Below are 15966 nucleotides of genomic sequence, written 5' to 3' on the forward strand. Positions count from 1 at the left end.
CTCTCTTTTTTTTTTTTTTTTTTTTTTTTTTTTTTTTTTGCAGAGCCATTGCCTGGCCTTGAAGAGAAGCCAGCAAGTGTTGGTACTTCAGAGGGGGTATACCTCAAACAACTACCTCACCCCACGCCTCCCCTGCAGACTGACTGCACCAGGCAGAGCTCACCCCAAGAAAGGGGGGAAGCATCGGGTCCGGAGCTCAAAACCAACTCCTCCGAATCTGCAGACAACTGTAAAGCAACCAAGGGCAAGAATCCCTGGCCCTCGGATAGCAGCTACCCCAGCCACGCCGCCCAAGGGTGCATGGCAGACCTCTCCGCGGTGGCAGACAGGGGCGCTCTACCTGAAAACGGAGTCATTGGGGAAGCATCACCCTGCGGATCGGAGGGGAAGGGCCTTGGTAGCAGTGGTTCCGAAAAGCCACTGTGCCCCAGAGGCAGAACGTTGCAGGAAACCATGCCATGCCCAGGACAGAATGCAGCGACACCGCCCAGCACAGACCCCAGCCTGATGGGAGGCCCTGTGAGCCAGTTCACCCCGCTGTACATGCCTGGGCTGGAGTACCCAAATTCAGCTGCTCATTACCACGTCGGTCCGGGCCTGCAGGGTGTGGGCCCCGCGATGGGAGGGAAGTCCTCAGCATCCCATCCCCCGCATTTCCCCGCAAGGGGCTTTCAGTCCAGCCACCCTCATTCTGGAGGCTTTCCCCGGTACCGCCCCCCACAAGGAATGAGGTATTCCTACCACCCCCCGCCGCAGCCTTCCTACCACCACTATCAGCGAACTCCCTACTATCCGTGTCCACAGGGCTTTTCTGACTGGCAGAGACCTCTCCACCCCCAGGGAAGCCCGAGCGGACCCCCCGCCAGTCAGCCTCCCCCCGCGAGGTCCCTCTTCTCAGACAGGAATGCCATGGCCAGTCTGCAAGGCTGCGAGACCCTGAATACTGCCTTAGCTTCTCCAGCCCGCATGGATCCTGTGGCTGCTAAAGTCCCCAATGATGGGCAGAACCCTGGTCCGGAGGAAGAGAAGCTGGATGAACCTATGGAGAGGCCAGAGAGTCCCAAAGAATTTCTAGACCTAGACAACCACAATGCAGCCACCAAGCGGCAGGGCTCGTTACCAGCCGGCGAGTATCTCTACGGACCTCCTCCTCCGTCTCTGAGTGCGGGAATGGGCTTTGCCTCGTCTGCATTTCCCAACCACGGCGTGATGCTGCAGGCGGGGCCTCCCTACACACCTCAGCGGCCGGCCAGTCACTTTCAGCCCAGGGCTTACTCTTCCCCCGTGGCTGCTCACCCACCTCACCACCCAGGGGCCCCCCAGCCCAACGGGCTCTCTCAGGAGGGCCCCATCTATCGCTGCCAGGAAGAGGGCCTGGGTCACTTTCAAGCTGTGATGATGGAACAAATTGGCACTAGAAGTGGAATAAGGGGACCTTTCCAGGAAATGTACAGACCATCAGGGTAAGATTGCATGCGGGCTTTTCCCTGCAAAGAAGAAAGAACAGATGTTGGTTGTTTTTATTTATTTTTGAGAGAGTCTGGCCATGTCACCCAGGCTGGAGTGCAGTGGTGCAGTTGTGGCTCACTGCAGCATGGACCTCCCAGGCTCAAGGATCCTCCTGAATCAGCCTTCTAAGTAACTGGGACTACAGGCACATGCCACCATTCCCAGCTAATTTTTTTTTTTTTTTTTTTTTTTGGTAGAGGTAGGGTTTCACCATGTTACCCAGGCTGGTTTCGATCTCCTGAGTGCAAATCATCCTCCTGCCTCAGCCTCCCAAAGTGCTGAGCTGACAGGCATGAGTCACCACAGCCAGCCTGGATGTTCATTTTAAACAGAAGAATGGCCTGAGAGGTGAAGGTAATAGTGAATGACCTGGGAACAAGAAAAGCATGTGAATTATGGGTGTTGCACGCTTGGTAGAAAGATATTAGACGTAGAGCCCAGCTTTATCTTTGAAATTTTTTCCCCTCGTGAAAATGAATTGGGATTTAAATGACTGAGTTAGATTTTGATATTGTAAACTTTTTTTTTTTTTTTGAGAAGCGTCTCCCTGGAGTGCAATGGTGCGATCTCGGCTCACTGCAACCTCTGCCTCCCAGGTTCTAGCTATTCTCCGACCTCAGCCTCCCAAGTAGTTGGGATTACAGGTGCATACCACCGTGCCCAGCTAATTCTTGTATTTTTAGTAGAGACAGTGTTTCGCCATATTGGCCAGGCTGGCCTCAAACTCCTGACCTCATGTGATCCACCCCCCTCAGCCTCCCAAAGTGCTGGGATTACAGGCATGAGCCACCATGCCCGGCCAGCTCTTTTATTTTATTTTATTTTATTGAGGTTAAATCTCATTCTTTGGCCCAGGCTGGAATGCAGCGGTGCAATCTCTGCTCACTGCAGTCTCCGCCTCCCAGGTTAAAGCGACTCTCCTGCCTCATCCTCCCAAGTAGCTGGGATTACAGGTGCCTGCCACCATGCCCAGCGAATCTTTGTATGATACTGTAAACTTAGTAACCACAGTTTGAGAGCTGTAAGCAAGTTTGTGTCAACATTGCTGCCGTGTGCAGACGCTGTGACCAAGGTAAAAAAAAAAAAAAAATAGCCGGGCACGGTGGCTCACGCCTGTAATCCCAGCACTTTGGGAGGCCGAGGCGGGTGGATCACGAGGTCAAGAGATCGAGACCATCCTGGTCAACATGATGAAACCCCGTCTCTACTAAAAATACAAAAAATCAGCTGGACATGGTGGTGCGTGCCTGTAATCCCAGCTACTCAGGAGGCTGAGGCAGGAGAATTGCCTGAACCCAGGAGGCGGAGGTTGCGGTGAGCCGAGATTGCGCCATTGCACTCCAGCCTGGGTAACAAGAGCGAAACTCCGTCTCAAAAAAAAAAAAAAAATAGGTCTACCCAGGAGTAGAAGAGATCATATGTCGTATGAAAGTTTTATGGCTGGGCGCAGTGGCTCATGCCTGTAATCCCAGTACTTTGGGAGGCCAGGGCGGGAGGCTCTCAAGATCAAGAGATCAAGACCATCCTGGCCAACATGGTGAAACACCATCTCTCCGAAAAATACAAAAGTTAAGGCCGGGCGTGGTGGCTCACACCTGTAATCTAAGCACTTCGGAGGCCAAGGCGGGTGGATCAACTGAGGTTGGGAGTTCAAGACCAGCCTGACCAACATGGTGAAATCCCGTCTTTAAAAATAAAAAATTAGCTGGGTGTGGTGATGCGTGCCTGTAGTCCCAATTACTCGGGAGGCTGAGGCAGGAGAATTGCTTGAACCTGGCAGACGGAGGTTGCAGTGAGCCAAGATCACGCCACTGCTCTCCAGCCTGGGCAACAGAGCAAGACTCCATCTCAAAAGAAGAAAAAAGTTTTACTACGTATCTTTCATTTCTTACTATATCATTGAGTAAGAAAACCAGTTTTGGGCCGAGTGCGGTGGCTCACGCCTGTAATCCTAGCACTTTGGGAGGCCGAGGTGGGTGGATCACCTGAGGTCAGGAATTCAAGACCAGCCTGGCCATCATGGAGAAACCCCATCTTAAAAAAAAAAAGAAAGGCAAATAAGCCCCCATGAGATGACTTTCACGCATGATTGTGCAGTGATGTTCTCGAAATCCAGTTAGGTGATCTGCCATCCAGGAAGCTTTCAAATCTGTGTATACCAAAGGTGGTTAGATGGAGTTATTTATATGAAAGTTACCAAGCATAATCTTGAAACCAATACCATTCGGCATAAAAACCAGTGTGCCCCTCATTGCCATCCTGTCGTCTCACTGCTGTACCCTCTGTATCGTTTTTCCGTCAAGTGTGCTTTATATGTCTCTAAATACCTGTTTTCTTTTCTTTGCTGTTTTTCCTAAGCTGTTGGAAAGTCAATTGTAAACCTCAACTCCCTCAATACTTGAGTATGCATCTTCTAAGAATGGACATTCCTTGGAGCACCATTTCAAAACGATTACCACACTCAAGGCAAATGACAATATCTAAAAGTTCTTTTTTCTTTTTTCTTTTTTTCTGAGATGGTGTCCTGCTTTGTCACCAGGCTGGAGTGCAGTGGCACAATCTGGGCTCACTGCAACCTCTGCCTGCTGGGTTTGAGCGATCATCCTGCCTCAGCCTCCTGAGTAGCTGGGAATACAGGTGCGCACCACCATGCCCAGCTACTTTTTGTATTTTTAGTAGAGATGGGGTTTCACCATGTTGGCCAGGATGGCCTCCATCTCTTGACCTTGTGACCCGCCCGCCTCGGCCTCCCAAAGTGCTGGGATTACAGGCGTGAGCCCCCGCGCCCGGCCTACGGTTGTTTATATTTTGTATTTCTGTTTCCTCAGTTGTCCCCAGAGTGTCTGTTTTGGTTTTTGTGGTGAGGTTTTTTTTGTATTTTTTTAGTAGAGACAGGGTTTCACCATGTTGGCCAGGATGGTCTCAATCTTTTGACCTCGTGATCCGTCTGCCTTGGCCCCCTAAGGTGTTGGGATTATAGGCGTGAGCCACCGTACCCGGCCTTTTTTTTTTGAGATGGAGTTTTGCTCCTGTCGCCCAGGCTGGAGTGCCATGGCATGATCCCGGCTCACTGCAACCTCTGCCTCCCAGTTTCAAGTGATTCTTCTGCCTCAGCCTCCTGAGTAGCTGGGACTACAGGCATGCGCCACCACACATGACTCTCGATTTTGTGTTTTTAATAGAGACGGGGTTTCACCATCTTGGTCAGGCTGGTCTCGAACTCCTGACCTCAGGTGATCTGCCCACTTTGGCCTCCCTCCCAAAGGGCTGGATTACAGGCACGTGCCACCGCACCCGGCCCTGGAGTGTCTTTTAGAGCTATTTCTGTGTGTGTATGTGTTTTTTTCTGATAAAAGATCCGGTAAAGGCTCATGTTTGCATTTGGCTGCTATGTCTGTATCGTCTCTTTTTTTTTTTTGAGACAGAGTGTTACTCTGTTGTCTGGCTCCAGGTTGGAGTGCAGTGGCACAATCTCAGCTCACTGCAACCTCCGCCTCCCAGGTTAAGCAATTCTCCTGCCTCAGCCTCCCGAGTAGCTGGGACTGCAGGCGTGTGACCATCACGCCCAGCTAATTTTTTTTTTTGTATTTTTAGTGGAGACGGGGTTTCACCATGTTGGCCAGGATGGTCTCGATCTCTTGACCTTGTGATCCACCCGCCTCAGCCTCCCAAAGTGCTGGGATTACAGGCTTGAGCCACCGCGCCCGGCTGTTAATTCATAGCGTCCTATCTGTTTTGTTTTCCAAACAGTCCAGGCCGGCTATCATGGAGAATGTTCCAGATTCTAGATTTATCACAGTCTCCTTGTGTTTAAATGAACACTTGTGCCAGGTGCGGTGGCTCATCCCCACAATCCCAGCACTTTGGGAGGTGAGGCAGGAAGATAGCTTCAGCTCAGGAGTTGGAGACCAGCCTGGGCAACGTGGCGAGATTCTGGCTCTACTGAAAATAAAGAACTTAGCCAGACGTAGTAGCACACTCCTGCAGTTCCAGCTACTCAGGAGGGTGAGGCAGGAGGATCACTGGAGCCTGGAAGATTGAGGCTGCAGTAAACCATGATCCTGCCACTACACTTTTAGCAGGGTGACAGAGCAAGACCCTGTCTCTAAAAGAAAAAAAACAGATGAAACACTTTCATCAGGAATATACGTCGTAGGTGGTGGGCGTGCCACATTTTGCACCAGGAGGAACACAGTGTCGAGCTGCCCCAGTGTCGACGATTCCAGGCCTGATCACCTGGGTGATGATGGCAGCGTCCTGTTTCTTTTGTCACTAACATGTCTTCGGTAATTCTTTGTGGCTCCTTTCTCTTGGCTGTAGAATGCAGACGCACCCGGTCCAGTCACAAGCCTCGTTCCCAAAGACCCCCGCAGCAGCAGCACCGCGGGAGGAGCTGCCGCCTCACAAGCCTCCAGCGCTTCCCCCGGATCAGGTAAGAATCACTAAACCTAGAGCTGCTCTCCTTCCTCCAGGTAGAAGGAAGGAAGCGTGTGACATCCTTGCTGTTGTGGAAAGGTGTTTTAAGGTATCCCGTGATACAGGAACTTTTCCTGTGACGTGCTTCCTTGGCACAGGGCAAGAAGACACTTCTCACCTGTCTCTTTTTCCCATTGTTATATGGAATGCATACCTGTTTGGGGAGTATTTACCCCTTATTTTTTCCACACCATCTGCCAGCATTTCTTCTGTCATGATCCCTTGTCTGTTTTATGCCTCCCACCTTTCTCACAGGAGGGAGCCTAGTCGGCAGGTTTTAGCTGCCTCAGTGCTGCTGCTCTCCCAGGCCCTGTGCCCGCGGCATGTCTCGTAATCTTCCCCTTGACCACCACAAAGCAGTTGTCATTGGCTGCGTCATGAGCATTTCCCAATGTGCAGGTCCTCCTGCTGTTAAGCAGTGGGTCTGGGATCTGAATTGGGAGGTCGAGGACTCTAGAACCTACCTTCGAGAAGGAAACTGTAGCTCATGAAACAGAATCAAGCCATTTTCACAGATGAAGAGCATAGATACTCTCTGGCTTACTTGCGTTTTTTTGTTTTGTTTTTTGTTTTTTAACAATTAAAACAATTTTTATTTTTGTTTAAAATGTCTTTGTGGCTGGGCCCGTTGGTTCACGCCTGTAATCCCAGCACTTTGGGAGGCCAAGGGGGGCGGATCTGAGGTCAAGAGATCAAGACCATCTTGGCCAACATGGTGAAACCCCGTCTCTACTAAAAATACAAAAATTAGCTGGGCATGGTGGCGTGTGCACCTGTAGTCCCAGCTACTCGGGAGGCTGAGGCAGGAGAATTGCTTGAACCTGGGAGGCGGAGGTTGCAGTGAGCTGAGATTGTGCCACTGCACTCCAGCCTGGTGCCTGGTGACAAAGCGAGACTCTGTCTCAAAAAAAAAAAATGTCTTTGTTTCTTTCAGAGCTAGTCCGAGGAGGAAATGAGCCCCAAGCAATGGCAAGCTGCACACGAAGACTGGAACACGGAGAACTGGGGAGGGCCCCGCCAGCTCTGCTCCCATCACCTGCTCCACCCCTTCACGTGACCCACCTGTGCCATCCTTGAGCTGGAGCCAGTCATGGGCCCTAAAAGGACACTCCTTAAATGACTGACACACAGCTCGCAAAGGTCCTTGGCCAGGGATCTCTTGCACGGCTGCTGTAGACAGTTAGGCAGAACGAATGGACTTGGAGTTAATGATGACTTTTCCAAATCCTGAGACACTTTTCAGGGAAAATCACTTTAAACTTGGGGGCGGGGGTATACTCAAGAAAGGAGTGGTGCTTTTAAACTTTGATGAGCAGCTAAACTCAGGTATATATTTGGGGAAGGGACGACTCGTAGTATTAATGGTTTTGGAGCTGGGTCCAGTTTACAGAATTTTCATGTTGCCTTTTAAAATAATTTTTGTTGGTGGTGAATGTATTGTACATAAAGTGGGAAGGGTGGGTGGGGATGCGGAAGAAATGGGGGTCCTAACTGGTGGGTACACAGCACTGGAGTGATCTTTATCTGTTTACAATCATGTCACACTGAATACTTCTGGGAGCTGCCGACGAGGGGAGGAAAGGTTTGATCTTATAATACGTCACTGCTTCCTTGCTGGCCGGCCGGCCTTCAGAGTAGCTAAAGGCCGTCCTTCCAGTCAGCCTGAGAGGGAACGCCTGTCCCCTCACCATCTGCTGTCCGTCTCCGTTGGAGGCAGGGTGCTCTGGGGACTGCTAGAAGGTTGAGCCCAGGAGATGGGCTGCTGGCTCACTCTGGTGGCCCAATTCCTGGATGTGAGAAAGTGGTGTCCCTTCCTGGTTTTGCCACCAGCCCGACCAAATAGTCGTAAACCAGCATCAGGAATCGGGATGGCTGGAGTGTTTCATCTATTAGAAGATGAGCCATGCCCATCACAGACCTCCCTGTTGGGCCTGTGGTCTAGAAGGCACCACACACATATTTCTGGCATGAATCACATTTTGTGGAAGTGACTACTCAGGTTTGTATATTTTAGTATCAATAAAGAATTGCACAGGTTTGAATAGGAAAAATGTATTCTATAGTTACAGTTTGAATTTAGGAATATTTCAGTATATATAGTTTTTATTCATTTTAAGTGAATCATAGTAAAATCAGTCATGGTGATTTACAATAGCTATCAAGAAGAAGTTCTTGGAATTATTTGTCGTATCTGTGATAGGAAACCATCGTACAGTATTAAATTACTTTATTACAGTTTTAGGATTGAATTACACTGGATTCTCCCTCGTTAGCATTCTCTATTTTATTTTAGCTGAAAGGCCACCAAAGTTAGGACCCTGTTTTAAATTTTTTAATATCCCACGAAAGAAAAACTAAGGAAAATACTGAAATTACAGGTCTTTGTAAAAAATAGCATATTTTTAAGCATGCTTTTGGGATGGTAGAAGAAACTCTATGAAATGTTAATCTGCCCTAGTTTCTTATAAATTCAGCTGTGGGAGGGGCCAGTAGAGTTTTCCCTCCAATTCCAGGATTCCTAGTGAAACATGGAACTGTCGTGTTTACAGTTTGCTAAACATACGTTGTTCGTGGAAAGAAAACTGATCAGAAACATCCATGATATAGAGATGAAACCCAAGACACCAGTTCCCGGATGATGGAAGATTGTACCCGCACGCAAACGCTTAACCTGGTGGTGCTGCATAGGGCTCAGGCAGATTTGAGAGTTGAATAGGGAACACAGATGCCTCTTAGGTATAATGCACAAAAATACAGATTTTCTCTCGCAGAGGTTTTACTTTTAAATTTGATGTATTTGCAGCTGGATTGAGTTTTGAGCCTGTGTTCTCACTGGCTCCTAATTCTTGTTAGAAACCTATCACTGGCGTAACCCGTTGAGAGTGAAGAGGACAGAAGGTTTGTGGATGGGTCTGCCCTTTAGCTAGTATTCGCTAACATGGAGCATGACAGCTTCGGTGTCTGGGTTTGTGCAGAAGCAGGGAGGAGGAAAAAGAAGCATTTCGTTTGTTGCTGGTTAGACCTGGGCTAGACCCAGAGAATTTGGCCGCTGACAGCCTTTCTCTTTTCCTGGTAATGCTGGTTCAGATCAGAGGCCTCACTTCTCCCTCACAGGAGCATTGTCACCGTGGGTGTCTCCCCGAGTACCCCAGGGGCCTGGGTGGGAGCGGCTGTGAGCAGCGCTGGGGCTGGTGCGCCCTTTCCTCCCGCCCTCCTGGTCCTTGAGCGGTTGTGTGCGCACTGCCCCAAGTCACCCTGTCTCCTCCCTCTCCCAGTGCCCGCGCCAAGTCACCTGGTGCTGGAGCAGTGCTGTTAACAATACAGGAGGAGTCAGTAAATCTCTTTATCCTTAATCTCCCTTGGTTTTAGGCGGAAAATATTGAGGAAGAGCAGTAGGAACTAGAACTACTGTATTAAATTACAACACTGTGAACAAGAGCAGCAGCGTGCTCAGCCTTCCTGCATCCCCTGTGGGAGTTTGTCCGTGCGTTGTACGAGAGCTTCACCCGTGGTCCAGGGCGCGTCCTGAGCTGTTACTGGTCTTTGAAGTGCAGATCTGCTGTGAGCTGTCTGGAGCTGCCACGTGGGAGAAATCCCTCTGGTCGTGAGCTGCTGTGAACCCCTAGCCAACCCATCTGCAGGCAGGATCTTTTTCTCGCCTTTCCCTCCTCTAGCACTTCTCTTTCCAAGTGTCTTAAGCAGATGCAATGTCTTAAAGCAGATGCAAATGCATTTGCCATCTTCTCCATTAGGAAAATGACAGTTATGTGTCATAATTAGAAAGTAGTGTGTAAGGCGTCCTGAAAAGGTTTGCTCTCAAGCCAGAAGGACATTTCACGCTGTGGGTCACTGTCACCTTGTCAGTGGGCCGGCTCTCAGTGGTCCCCAGGAGGGCGGGGATGGCTGAGATCCATGGAGAATTGGAAATGCCATCACCCCTCTTTGATTTAACACTCATGGCTCACTTTTATTAGAGTTGTTAATGAGTTAGAAACATGTGTCCCCAAGAGAAAGAAAAGGTGAGCTTCTTGGGAGGATTCTGGGTTTGTTTTCCCCTCAGAATTAAAAAGTGATTTTTAATTCTGCTACTGTTCCCCTCATTTAAAAGGTGGTAGGAGTGGCGGCCCACGCCTGTAATCCCAGCTCTTTGGGAGGCTCAGGTGGGAGGGTCAACGAGGCCAGGAGATCAAGACCATCCTGGCTGACATGGTGAAACCCCATCTCTACTAAAAATACAGAAAGCCGAGTGCGGTGGCGCATACCTGTAAACCCAGCTATTCTGGAGACTGAGGCAGGAGAAGCGCTTGAACCGGGGAGGTGGAGGTTGCAGTGAGCAGAGATCAGGGCAGTAAAGTGACACTCCATCTCAAAAAAAAAAAGGTAGCAGGAGCTATTGGCTAACATTCATTAGAGTGGATGAATTGGGAATAGATGAGAGCAATCCCTGCAGGCTTCTTGGGGACATAACTTTCCCTCCCACCTCTCTGCCTCTGCGTCCCCCGCCCTCATCAGGTTGGTTTAGTTGACCTGCTCTCCACACGAACTGCTTGTCAACAGTTTGTCTCGTCAGTGAGCCCAGGACAGAGGCTCAGAAGGCGACTCCTCTCAAGCTGCCTTCATCAGGCTTAACGAAGACCCTAAGACCTGCAGGTCGTCCCCTGAGTTCGGTCAACCCTCCGCTTTAAATGTCGCTTTACTGTAGCTTCTTCCCTGAAAGTGCTGCTTGTCACCGAGCATTTGGTGTCATTATCCCATGGCATTTATCTGCTGTGTAGTTGTTAACTATTATTTTTGCTCATTCCTACAGCTGGCAAAGGGTATGCTAAATGCCATCAAAATCCCGGTGTTGCCATCACCAAAGCTGTCAGAAACAAGCTTACAATCCATACCTCTTGGTTCAATTTTTTTTTTTTTTTTTTTTTTTAAGGATGGGGTTTCACCCTGATGGTCAGGCTGGTCTTGAACTCCTGACCTCAGGTGACGCACCCACCTCGGCCTCCCAAAGTGCTATGATTACAGGCATGAGCCACTGCGCCTGGCCTTTTTTTTTTTTTTTTTTTTGAGATGGAGTTTCACTCATGTTACCCAGGCTGGAGTGCAATGGCGCGATCTTGGCTCAACGCAACCTCCGCCTCCTGGGTTCAGGCAATTCTCCTGCCTCAGCCTCCTGAGTAGCTGGGATTACAGGCACGCGCCACCATGCCCAGCTAATTTTTTGTATTTTTAGTAGAGACGGGGTTTCACCATGTTGACCAGGATGGTCTCGATCTCTTGACCTCGTGATCCACCCGCCTTGGCCTCCCAAAGTGCTGGGATTACAGGCTTGAGGCACCGCGCCCGGCCGCCTTTTCTTTCTTTCTTTTTTTTTTTTTTTTTTTTAATGAAAGTTCAGCCTGGCATGGTGGCTCACACCTGTAATCCTAGCACTTTGGGAGGCTGAGGCAGGAGGATTCCCTGAGGTCAGGAGTTTGAGACCAGCCTGACCAATATGGTGAAACCCCATCTTTAAAATAAATAAATAAATAAAGTTCAAACTATAACTATTATACTGTTCTTAAGACCTAATTTGAAATTTCACAGGAAGGCTTAATCCCGCAGTCACAAGGTAAGGACAGTTCGATAGTGTCAGAACCCTGACATGCTGCCAGAGACCCTCAGTTTTCGTAGAAATGAAGACAGAAGGTTCTCCGGCATTGTTGCCCTTCTGAGTTCGCCCTCTGCAGAATCTTCATGGACCCCCACTGCAGAAATCGGTTCTGCGTGTTAGTGAGCCATGTGCTGCTCAGTGCCGGGGCTGCTAGGGTGTGGTGTCTCCACAGAGAACTCCAGACGTTAGCTTCAGTAATGACACCGCTCACCGAGCATGGAGAGGCTTTTATTTGTGGACTCACATCACTGGGTAGGCACCAGGAATGTGATTGCCACTTGCGGCGTGAGGAAAAGCTGGGCTTCTCTGGCGGGTGGGACTCCGCCATGTAGCTGTAGGGAGCTGAGCCTCTCGCTTCCCCTCTGGACGGCAGTGTTTGGGGGATGGTGCTGCTTCCCGTTTTTCAAGTCAGGGACACAAGCTTTGCCTGCAGGTTGGGGCATTGACCCTGCTCTGTGCTAGACAGTCATGTGGAGGGACTGTTCTTGGGTCTCCCCTCGCCCCATTTTTTTTTTAACCCGTACACGTCAAGGAAAGGGTTGATCTTTTTATACCTAGCTTCTCCCTCTTGTCCTGCGCAAGAGGACTGTCTGAACCCCCACATAGAAACGCCTGATGAGCAGCTGATTGTCCTGCATGTGTTTTTGAAAAGGGGTGGGTGGGGTGGGAACAGGGGTATGGATATTGCATAAGTTACTGAAATGCCGACCCCCGTTCAGGAAACCATGCGGCCCCTCCCCTCGCCGGGGCTCAGGTACTTCACTTTCCTGCCTGGCGCACAGCTCCTGGTGCCCAGGTCAGTCTCCTCCAGCCCTGGCACACAGTGTCCGGAGCCTCTGCTCCTGCTACAGAAGCAAGAGCCATGTGAACCTTCTGGCCAGTACTGGAAAGGGGAATGCTATTTATTTTTATATTGTGTATATTTTGTTGTGGTCTGCTGATTCCCTGTTTCACTGAGAGCGACACTTACCTCAATAGTTAGTTCAATATTGTGTGTTGGATAATTTTTTAAAAGAACTTTTAAAAAAGCTTTTTGATCCTCAGCGGTCTGTAGATTTATTTCCATATGAACTGGTTATTTTGTATAAAGTACATTCTTAAAATAGCGAGGCTGCTGTGTGCGTGTGGTGTGTCTGTTCACGTGTCATTTTCACAGCAGGCCAAACCCAGACTCCCATCAGGACAAAGGCATGACTAGGCCCCAAGGCCACCAGCAAAAAAGCCGTTGCCCATGTCCATTCTGAGGCATCAAGAATCCATGGAGGCGGGGCGCGGGTCCGGGCTACGTGACAAAGGAACGTGGTTCCAGAGAACTTCAAGACAGTCGTATACCGACTGGCAGTTCTAAACCGCGTCGGGGATAAAACACTCCTCACAGCTGGCCCTGCCCAAGCCAGCCTGGCGCTTGGCATCTCAGTGGTAAAGGCGTCTGCTTCCAGACTTTAGGCTGCCTGGGGTGGGAAAGGAGGACCCGATGGGGCAGTGGGGCAGCTCCGGCCTGGAGCCTGCTGTGCGCCCACGTGGCCAGAAGTGGGAGCTCCAGTCTAAGCCAGCAGGCGACTTTACACCTGCCAAGGTCATTTTGTTTCATTTCCGGTTACTGGGAGAAGGGATTGAAAGTAGCCACATTCTTAGAAATCAGCAATAGTCTTAAGACACCAAAACTGCTGTCCTGTTCTGTCCTTAAATGCAGATAGCCTCGGTTTAATGATCATTCAACTTAGGAGTTTTTGAAAGCGATACACATTCAGTAGAAACTGTACTTTGAGTACACATACAACGACTGTTTCCTGTACGGTGTTCAGTAAACTCCATGCCATATTCAACGCTGCGTTGTAACGGAGGCGCAACTGTGGGCTCGCCTGAGTTTGCTCAGCACATTTCAGGCGGGCTAAGCTGTGATGTTTGGTGAGTTAGGTGGATTCAGTGCATTTTCACCTGACAGCGTTTTCAACTCCTGAGTTTATCCCGAGGTAACCCCATTGGAAGTCGAGAAGCATCTGTAGTTGTCCGTGTAAGTAATCCTCACTCCACAAAAATTTAGCCACAAATAGTACCCATTTCCAAAGCATGCTGAGGGCTGTCCCTTTGTACGCAGGGATCTGTCTGCTGTCCTGTTAACCTCCTGTTGTTTCCTGTCTGACTGTCCCCGCTGATACTATGTTACTACTGGCTAACACATTTTTGAGACTTTTATCCTGTTACTGTTTGAAAACTGTTCAGTTCAATTATTCTCCCATGAAAAGTGTTTCTCGGATCAAACACTTTACGTCAATCATACTTTCTAGCTTAGCGGTTGCATTTCAGTATAATTTCTGAAACAAAACAAAAACCAACTTTAAAGTGAAAAATCAGGCCAGGCACGGTGGCTCACTTGATGTCAGGAGCTTGGGACCAGCCTGGCCAAACCCCGTCTCTACTAAAAATACAAAAATTAGCCGGGCATGATGGCACACACTTGTCATCTCAGTTACTGGGGAAGCTGAGGCAGGAGAATCGCTTAAACCTGGAAGGCAGAGGTTGCAGTGAGCAGAGATCGCACCACTCTACTCCACCCTGGACAACAGAGCAAGACTCCATCTCAAAAACGAAAAAAGTCACTAGTAAATTCCAGATGAGACATGATGCCACTCAAATTGTGCGTCTCCATGGATTCTCGCGGTGGGTGGGAGGGGCAGCACTCTGGCCTGGCTGCCTTCAGCGTCCTGCCAGCTTTCCTACAGCCCAGTCCAGCTAGCTGGGGCAGCGGCTCAGATGGCATTAGCAAATCCACTCCCTGTGCGTATCCGTAGCACACCCTTAAAATGCACGCAAACTTTGGTTTCTAACTTTCAGATTCCCTCCTACCGTGACATGAATTCGTCACCAAACAAAAGCCAGAATTTCTTTTTCGACAGATTTAGCTATTGACAGGCTTTAATTTTTTTTTTCAGACAGGGTTTCACTCTGATGATCTCAGCTCACTGCAGCCTCGACCTCCCAGGCTCAAGTGCTCCCACCACAGCCTCCCAAGCAGCTGGGACTACAAGTGCACGCCACCACACCCAGCTAATTTTTTGTAGAGATAGGGTCTCGTCATGTTGCCCCGGCTGGTCTAGAACTGAGATCAAAGGATCCGCCTGCCTCAGCCTCCCGAAGTGCTACGAATGACAGGTGTGAGCCACTGTGCCCGGCCTTTGTGTTTTATAAGGAACTTCGCCATTTAGAGTGCTCACAGGTTTATCTGCTTTGGACCAAACCCAACGACAAATACATATATATATACCCAGCCTAAGTGAGTATCTTCCACTGGTCAACTTGGTGCAGTAGGCAGTGTTACTGTGGCTCTGTCTTCAGAATGGGAAGTGTTATATTTAACACTTGTTAAGCTCCCTGGGTAACACCTTCCACACACAATCCGATGCAGCGAGCTTCTTTCTTCAGAGGGTAAAAGCTACTTGGGCAAGATTTAGGGGGACAGGAAGCTGTACGTTGTTACTGTGGCTTAGTCTCAAAAGTTCTGCTCAACTTTCTGTTTTGACATTTGGAGACATCTAAAAGTGTTTTCTTGTTAAAGATTAATGTCTTTTGTCTCTAAACCAATTCATGTTGCTGGAAAGGCAATCCAAGTTTTATAAATCGGCCGCTTCATGGGCTTGGTCTTCCTATACTCCCTGTTCTCTGAGTGCTACCAACAGAACTGAGAGAATAACCCAGACGGGCTATTTTGGGGTTGATCTTTACCCTGGAATCTTCCTGGAAGGTGAATGGCCCGTGTCATGCAGTTGTTATGCAAGAGGTATCATGGGACCTTTCCTTCTGGGCGGCCGTGGAGCCGAGGCAGAGCCCCGGGTGACCCAGCCGCAGCAGGCACCTGCTGTGTGGCTGCCTTCGCTGTCTTCCCCCACACTGCTGTTGATTTCTGCAGACTGGCCCTGTAGATGTCCCCTGGCCTCATGGTATCCCTTGGACTTTGTAGGGACAGTATCTTTGCATCTGTTTTAGTCCGCATTCTGCTAGCAAGGCTCACTCCTCTGGTTTCCTTAAGCAATTTTATAAAAACCCTTCGGTGCAAAATACTAGCCAGGAAGGCAAAGGGAGCTGGCAGATCCCCAGATTTGGCTCCTGTGTGCCGAAATCCCAGCCCCCTCTACAGCCGTGACATGCATATCAATGCAGGTGCGCTTGAGACTTCGGCAGGGTCAGGAAAGCACGACCTGCTTCTAGAATCCTGGATTTGGACTTCATTCTGGATAGTATATGACAAGGGCAAGGACCCCTATTCTAACCGATTAAAGCTCAACAGAATTTTTTTTTTTTTTTTCCCTTGCCTTCAACAGTCTTGATCGAGTTAC

At 49.4% G+C, this 15966-nt stretch overlaps 1 protein-coding gene across 1 annotated transcript in view; it reads left to right on the top strand.

The window, feature by feature from the left end:
• Positions 1 to 9920, top strand: part of LOC116543770 (cat eye syndrome critical region protein 2) — a 199760-nt gene extending 189840 nt beyond the window's left edge. The window contains exons 18-20 of the mRNA XM_032269608.1: positions 41 to 1463; positions 5830 to 5941; positions 6920 to 9920. Of these exons, the coding sequence (XP_032125499.1) occupies positions 41 to 1463; positions 5830 to 5941; positions 6920 to 6925 (1541 nt within the window). The 3' untranslated portion in view covers positions 6926 to 9920. The remainder of the gene's footprint in view (positions 1 to 40; positions 1464 to 5829; positions 5942 to 6919) is intronic.
• Positions 9921 to 15966: the final 6046 nt, after the last annotated feature.

The sequence above is a fragment of the Sapajus apella genome, unplaced genomic scaffold (genome assembly GCF_009761245.1).
Source record: "Sapajus apella isolate SASKATOON/1434 unplaced genomic scaffold, GSC_monkey_1.0 scaffold195, whole genome shotgun sequence".
Classification (NCBI taxonomy): Eukaryota; Metazoa; Chordata; class Mammalia; order Primates; family Cebidae; genus Sapajus; species Sapajus apella.